This window comes from Eufriesea mexicana, unplaced genomic scaffold, assembly GCF_001483705.2.
Source record: "Eufriesea mexicana isolate 0111107269 unplaced genomic scaffold, ASM148370v2 scaffold124, whole genome shotgun sequence".
Classification (NCBI taxonomy): Eukaryota; Metazoa; Arthropoda; class Insecta; order Hymenoptera; family Apidae; genus Eufriesea; species Eufriesea mexicana.
Genome location: NW_016908357.1, coordinates 3,531,892 through 3,539,624, shown reverse-complemented (window position 1 = coordinate 3,539,624; position 7,733 = coordinate 3,531,892). Strand labels below are relative to the sequence as shown.

Sequence of the window (7,733 nt, the reverse complement as noted above, 5' to 3'; positions counted from 1 at the left end):
GAATGCCGTGGATAAAGTGTTTGGGCGGTGGAGGCGGAAAGGCCAAAAGAGGCAAACCACTCAGCGTCAGCCAGCCGATCCACCTGCTCGTCAAGGTAAGATGTACCTTCGGTTTTTACCTCGACGAATATTCCAGTGGATCGCGCCACCACCCCTTTCTCCGTGCGCCTGTTAAACGGGGTTAAGAGGGTGGCCCTGTCGGAAGATCGGTGCTAATATCGCGTGTAGCTTGCTGGCACACATGGCCCCGATTAATTCGACTATCGATGCTTTCCTCTTTTTCTTTCTGCGTTGAAGAGATCCTCGAGTCGAATCCCGAAGGGATTCTGGCTCGAGATAGGCGACTTTATGGCCGCGCTTTAACTTTATTGGCACGGTTACGCGCTACTAAATCGTCGTATACACGCTTATCCACTCAAAGCTCGATCTGGGTATATTTAGTACGACCAATGACGTAAATATTAATTTGGAGATTTCGATAATGAAGGGGGGTAGTCAACGACCGGATTATTGAAACTAACGAGCTTTTCGAGCTGCATTCCATCTTCCACGGAACGAGGCTTTTCGCTGAGAAAAAAACTTGACAGCCAGACGAAATTATCTCGAAAACGTAATCTTGTCCGGTGATTTCTCTATCCGTTAGAAAATCCTTCGTCCTAAGGTCGACTGTTTCGTCTCGTCTCGCCGATAATTGGACGATAAGCTCGTTCTTTGTCCTAATTGCCATCCAGCCCTTGGACAGTTCCCGTTCCACGGAAACAAAGGGCGAAACCGATGAATAACGCGGACACCGATTACACGAAACGTTTAATAAGCGTGGTGTTTACGGGACAGGGTGGTGGCCCGGCTAAGAGGATAGAGAGGGAACCGGGAAAGAAAGGTTCGGGCAAGGAAAGGCTTAAAACGATTATTAGGCGAGCGTTTCTTTCACCCTGGAATGCCATAAAACCGGATAGATACGGAACGTTGGGATGACGAAGGGGCGCCATGGTGGCCCATACAGCCAGCTTGATTTATTAATTTCTTCGCCGAAGGACTGTTCCTTTGAACTCGGGACCGCCCCCTGGCTCAATGTATCGATTCGATGATACCTCCGCACGACCTACCAATTAAATTGATAATAACGCGCCGCGTTACCTGCTCGTTATCGTGCCTGCTGGCTGACTCTTAACGCAATCGTTAAGTGACACCCACTCGTGTGTGCGATCGCGATGACGAGAGAGGGCCCTGGCTTCGAAGGGACGAGATTGGCGAGAAAATCGTGACACTCGAGCGCGGATTGACGCGTTTTCATCCGGTGATATTTCCATGGAATTTGTCGGGATACGAAACTTCCTCCTGTTATTCGGGTTTATCGATTCACCGAAACGATGGAGTAGCCAAGTGCAGCCAGAAAATGTCGGTTAAACTTGGATTTTCTGTTTATCGGTTGAATGGTTTAAGCAGCGAGTTGTTCAGCTCTGACGATCCAGTTCTCCTTTCGTCTAATACCAATATTTAGGATTTGCTAGAGTTGTTAGACGGCGTGATGCCTTGGTTCCAATCCAAGTTTCGTAGCAAGTTATATACGGAACGTTTAGGAGAACGATTTTCGAGAGAGCGGCCGTTGGGTTGATTCGCGGAGTTAGAAAATTACCGGGCTGTTAATTGCCGGTGAAGTGTGTCAGACAAAAATGTTACGTTGTCACGGCGAACATGTTCGACTTATCAGGGCAATTATCGTAACACAAAAGCAACTTGGAAACAAGGTCGTATCTTTTTTCGCGCGCTTTCCTCTGGTCTTTCCCTCCGCGCTTCTTTCCCCGCGACGTCCGCTATTCAACACGTTTTTTATGCAAATAACGTGGCCGAGCCTGTAATTAAACGAAATTAAATTAAATCAACGCGGTCTCGCCGAACGACGAATTAATTCGCGCAACAAGAAACGGCCGATTCCCGAATTAATTAAATGTCGGCCGAAATTGAATTCGCTCTATTAAAATTCCGGTACGTCATGCCGCGAATGATCGTTTCCTCGTCGCGTATATCGTGTCACACCTGCCCGACAGAGTGATTCGTCGGGCCCAATAACGAGTCGTGGTACACGTCGTACAGGGCGCCATAATGAAACACGCGAGCATCGCGGACAAAATCCTCTCACGGCCCAATGGTGTCCCGCGAGAGAGCCCCGTCTCGTTTCAGGTAGCGACTCTGGGGCATCGTTAGGCGAATAACACGGGGGAAAAATCGCGCGTTAATAGCGGCGAGCAATTAAATAATAGCAAAGCGTGCTGCCACTCGTGGCGGTACGCTACGGCGATTTCATTAGAGCGCCACTTAGGACGCAAATGCGATATTCCGTGGAATAAATGCGAGCATGACGCTGGTCGTTCCGCGTACCCGTTCTCACTGTCCGTAAAGATCACGCGGTGGAGAATTTTACCGCAATGTTTGTCCCTCTTATTTACACGGAAACCAGTAAACTGTCGAGATCCAGCGACGGTGATAAAAACACTTCTCCCCTTTTGCCACTTTTCGTGCGTTTTTACGATCAGCAGGTGTTTTTTAAGATTTCGTCCGTACCGCGAGACGTGACGACGTGTGCGAGCTATCCACGATCATGCGAGCGCGCCTTGTCTGTTATTATAACCGTAGTATTATCGGTACCATACACCTGTACGATCGGTTCTAGCCTGTGTACGCCGCCCATCGGCGAACACGCTCCGGAGCTGGCAATTAAATTAGCGGGCCCCTGGCAATTCTCCGATTTTTCGCGCGACCAAGCTTTATGTAATGGTAGACGAGAGGGGACCGAAAGGTCGCGACTCCGTGATCCCGAGGAGTGTCTTTGGAATTCGCTTAATTCGAGCCTGTATATTAGTATATTGCTCCACGCCGCGAATCTTCACGGCCTCTCGTGGATCTCGCCTTTCCCAATCTCGGTTACAGTGTCAGATTTGCGTTTCTTCTCTCGTTTCATGATTTTGCAAAGAGGTTCGAGCAGAAACTCGGGCCTCAAGCCTGTTATCAAACATCCACCGAGCAGAATTCCACGCATTGCATCACGTTCCTCGTGGCGCTACGACTGCTTTGTACCTACGAAGCCTGGCAATTAAGTCAGCGCACCTGCCACGTAATTATGCGACTTTTTTTTAGACTACGCTCACGGCAAATAGTCCGAACGTTCGATCGCGTATTCCTTCTTTTCCGTATCGACTTTTTCTTTCTCGTGCAAACGCGTACGTTCGGTGCGCATAATCCACTCGAATCGATCGACCACGATCGATTTACGCGTTTGCTCGGAAAACCCAGGCAGAAAATTCCGACAAAATTCTTTGCTACGCGAAAATACGCGCGCGGGTAATTCGAACGGACGAAAAATATCTCGCGAAACAGGATCGATCGATCGGAGGAAAACGCCCGACACGCTTTGATTACCTTTGGCTAAAGGTTAAAAGCCGGGCTGGTATCTTTCCCGGTGAATCAGCGGAGGGGCTCATAATTCTCCGGGAAGATTAGGAAAGCCTCATAACTATCGTCATCATCGTGCATGCACACCGGTAACCGGTACGCGTACCAGGTCGTATATTACGCGGAACGTATGTGCACATGCCATTGACTCGTACACACCGCAAAACAATGTTTTATTGCTTGGGACTGCTCCCTCGGAAATAGCAGCAGCGTTCCTTCCAACTTTTCCTAGGTCGAACTACCTCCAAAATTAATACTTCAGGTATGCGAATTAAGCAGAACGAACGGGTACCTTTACCGTCACCGATTTTCTTCTTTTCATTCCTCCGTCGTTTGACAATTAAATCGAACGAACGAGCCCGTGGAGAATAAAAATCGAGCAACGCGATTGATTTGCCAAAAAAGATACGAAAAGAGAAAATGACGACATCAGCTTTAGAGGCAGCGTCAACACCCAAGGTTGAAAAGAGCGTATTTTTTCGGCGTGAAACGTCAAGGTGTCCGAGATAGACACGTACGTGGGTGTCGATAATATTGTGACACCGCTTGAAAGGTGTAAAGTAAAGACCGTGTGTGCGAAGCAAACAATTTTCGAGTTTATTGAGTAGAGACCCACCGGCGAGCGGTTTCAGGAGCCGAGTCCACCAACGTAGGCAGATATCTCCTAGCGTTTCAAAAGGTTAACAACCCCTTTTCATCTCGACGATCTTTAACGATAAATTTACGAACGCGTAACGATCCAACTATTTCATCGATCCGAGGAATTTGGCGCGAGGTACACCCTTCTCTTTATCATATTCAATTGCATACGTTCGTTCCTATTGCGAAAGTACGCTGGAATCTCTCGCGTCGCACGATCGGTGTTAACGCTGGCCGAATTCGTGGTAAATCGTCGTAACGAGATTAGAACTAGCCAGTCAATTACCCGATGACTCTATCCCTGCCTTATTTTTGGCGTCAGGGTCGTCCGGACACAAGGGTCCCCCTTCCAAAATGATCGTCAAAAATAACACGGTTCCAGACGTACGATGACATTACTTCTCGTCGGCTCGCCAATTCTGGCGCCCAACTGTTCCTGCGAACGTACCAAAAGATACCTCGAACTTCGAACTTTTGACGTATAGTAGTGGCAGAAGCGCGTATATATAGATTGCGAGAAGACGGGGAATTTCGCAAGTTTCCGAACGAGAAAGCCGAGTGACCTACCAGGGGGGTGGAAGCTGGCAGGCGGCGAAATTCGATACAGAAATTATTCGAGGGCTTTCCAGACGAGAAACGATCGGTTCCGAAAAGGAGGAAAGACGCGAAAAAACAGCGGAGAGAAAAAGACTTAACGAGCACCGAGCCGGGAGAAAAGAAACGAAGAACGACGCGGTGGAGATTAAATCGCGCGATATCACGGCTAACGATTCGAGTCCTGCGCGAACGACGATGCCCCGACCTCTTGAGATTCCTTAATTGCAGCTGCACGCCGGTGCGCAATTAAAAGTTCTACAATTGGGACACACGTATCGCGTCTCGCGGTGTCTCGCAGTTTTATCCACCCCTTGGGTCAACTACCCGCGGTCTTTTTATCCTCGTCGTATTATCTTCGTAGAAAGCTACTCGAGGCTGTGTATCCCGTTTTACGGACGAGCCCGCCATGTTTCACAGTCTCGCCAACATTTGCACAACTCGAGCTAAACCATGCTTCGAAACAATCAACCCCTTCGAGGTAAAATAAAATGGAGATGGCTGCGAATGAAATAAGGTCAAGCATCCCTCTTAGCGTCTATGTTATTAGCATTCGCGATACGAGGATTCGGAGTACGGAATTTTTACCGTTTGTACGGCTGATAAAAGTTAGCTGCTCTACAACCCCCAAAGAGAGAGAGAGTACGGTCAAAGTATAAAAGGAACGAAGCGACGGATTTCTATCCTCGTTTAAATTATTCGCATTTGCGATACGAGATACAGAGTACGTAATCTCTACCGTTTACATCGGTAATAAAATTTAGTAACTATGCCGCGGTAGAATTTAATCGTCGAAGCTTCCTATCGCGAGATCACCCACGAAGATCTACCACTAAAAAGATCCAAAACACGTTTGAAGCGCCTGCAGGAAGGCTGTACGTGAAATCGACGAATTCCCCGAAGGTTTTTCGTAACATCGCCGCCGATCCTCGGGTTTTCCCCGTCGTTGGAACGCCCGGTAAAGGAAAAAAATGTCGGATCGAGCAGTAGATCTTTGCCAGGGGGACGTTGAGCGATGGCAATAAGGAAGCATCTGAGGGACAGCGTGCCTCGATCGTCTCTCATTGTTTCTGAATAATTGATGCGGCACTTGGCGTCGTTGGCCGATCGTCCAGAGAGAACAATCGACCTGTTCGTGTGTGGCTGCCTGGAACCAGCCGGTCTACCACGCCGGTACACGCGGTCGATCCATCAGCGAATTATCTCGAATCGCGAAAAGTAAATCTCGCGACGTCGGCGCCGTACACACGCGTGTAATATGATAATCCGGGCAATATCGCGAAATGTCAGAAAGCGAGGTGCAGTTTCGTCGTGTGTAGTCTCGTTACGAAGGCTGTCGCAGCGGTGAACATTGCCCTGTTGCGAAAGGAATTTGTTCCTTCGGCTGTTTCGTTCGGAGATGGAAAGTATTACCTCCGCGTTGAAACGCCGATCAGATCGAACTATTGTTGCCGCACGCGTGTCCGCGCTGACGTAATCTTGCGTGTTCCGCGCGCGATGCCAACGATCCACCGGTTTTTCTTCTTTATGGAGATCCGTGGATCGATTCGCGCGTTGATTTAATTCCTGCGTGGGAATCGGGCTGCTGTGTCATTAAAGCGAGAACGTTCGATGACACGTTAAACGTTCGAGCGTAAATGGGAAAAGAGAGAGAGAGAGAGAGAGAGAGAGAGCGAGAGAAATAGAAAGTTTCGTCGGAGAGATATCGCGATAAGGAGTGGGTGAAGGGGCAAGTATTCCGAAATTAGTGGAAGGCAGGGGTAGGAAGACGTTCGTGAAAGTTTGTTCTCGGGTTGGCTCACGTTTGAGAATGGGATTTTCTTAGGCACAGCCCGGCGTCGCAGTTTCCTTCGGAATCACAGCCTCCTCTGCTCCTCTGTCCGCGATTCGAGAATGGCCGACGGTGCAGCTGGATCTCGGTAATTCCAAGCAATCAGCCCGACAAACCCTTTTCACCGGGAGTACCGCGACACGACAGAATTCTTCCGTGGTCTCGTGGAGGTGAACAAAGGTCGGCGGATGATTTCTCGAGAGTCGGTAATGAGCAACGCGAGAGAGAAGCTAGCGGGAAACACGCGAAATCTGTTACTTCCTCGGTTGCTTCGATTCAAAGCCCTCGTAATAAGTAACGACGTCTTACTTTGCGCGTAATTAACAAACGCGACGAGTATACGAAAGAATCCGTGAAATTCTTTTACCCGAGAAGTGTCTTTGTCGGATCCATCGACGCGATACACGAGCAAACGTGTAGAAGAGAAGAGAAAGGAAAGGAAAAAAGGGGGCAAAGTGGGAAAACATGGCTAACCGAATAACCGTTTCGTTCCTCTCCATACTCGGATTGCCGGGAAACCCTCTGACCCGGATTTTCCGATCGTCCGTGGAAACGTTCAAGCGTGGAATTCCAATCGTCTTATCTCTCGAATCGGAAAAGTAACGAGCCCGTGGACTCTATCATTTAGCCTGGTCTGACTTGGTCGAAAAGTCATCGACGCCGCGGTCACGTCTCGGATTTCTCACGAGCACCGTCTTTTTCTGTCCCCCTGTGCCCTGCTGCCTGGCGAGGAGCCGCTCGTGTAGAGATGCTCGTGGCGAACGAACCGGCGCAGAAGAAGTACGGGACCGTGGCGAGGAACGCAGTCTACCGTGTATAAAAGGGTGAAAGGTGAAGATCAGTTAAGGGTGATATAGTGGAGGCGTTTAGTTAAATCGATCAGATAGGGGCTTTGCATGGCCCCTCGGTGGCACCCTCGTGCGTCCGCCACTGTCTTTCCCTGAATTATGAGCAACGTTCACCTGCAAAACGCTTCTTCCTTGATCTGTATTCCCACAGCGGTCCACGTTCTTACACCGGTCCAGCTCTCGTAGCTGTTCCACGGCAACTCGACTGAACGCGATCCTACCGTACGTTTTCTCGCCAGAAGGGAGAAAGGAGTAGCACGTTTTCGAGCTCGTTAGGATTTTATTCGCCGCTAATCTTCTTAGAGACGTACTCGGGTTGCCGGGCTGTCGTGTCCCGTAGACTTTGCTTTTTAGATTAACACGTTTTAAAT

The 7,733-nt window shown here is 49.2% G+C and overlaps 1 protein-coding gene across 7 annotated transcripts in view; it reads left to right on the top strand.

Annotated features, from left to right (window-relative positions):
* Window positions 1-7,733, top strand: part of by (focal adhesion protein tensin) — a 138,987-nt gene that overhangs the window by 785 nt on the left and 130,469 nt on the right. For all 7 annotated transcript variants that reach the window (XM_017911242.1, XM_017911239.1, XM_017911248.1 and 4 more), the window contains exon 2: window positions 1-95. In XM_017911242.1, the coding sequence (XP_017766731.1) occupies window positions 3-95 (93 nt within the window). In that variant the 5' untranslated portion in view covers window positions 1-2. The remainder of the gene's footprint in view (window positions 96-7,733) is intronic.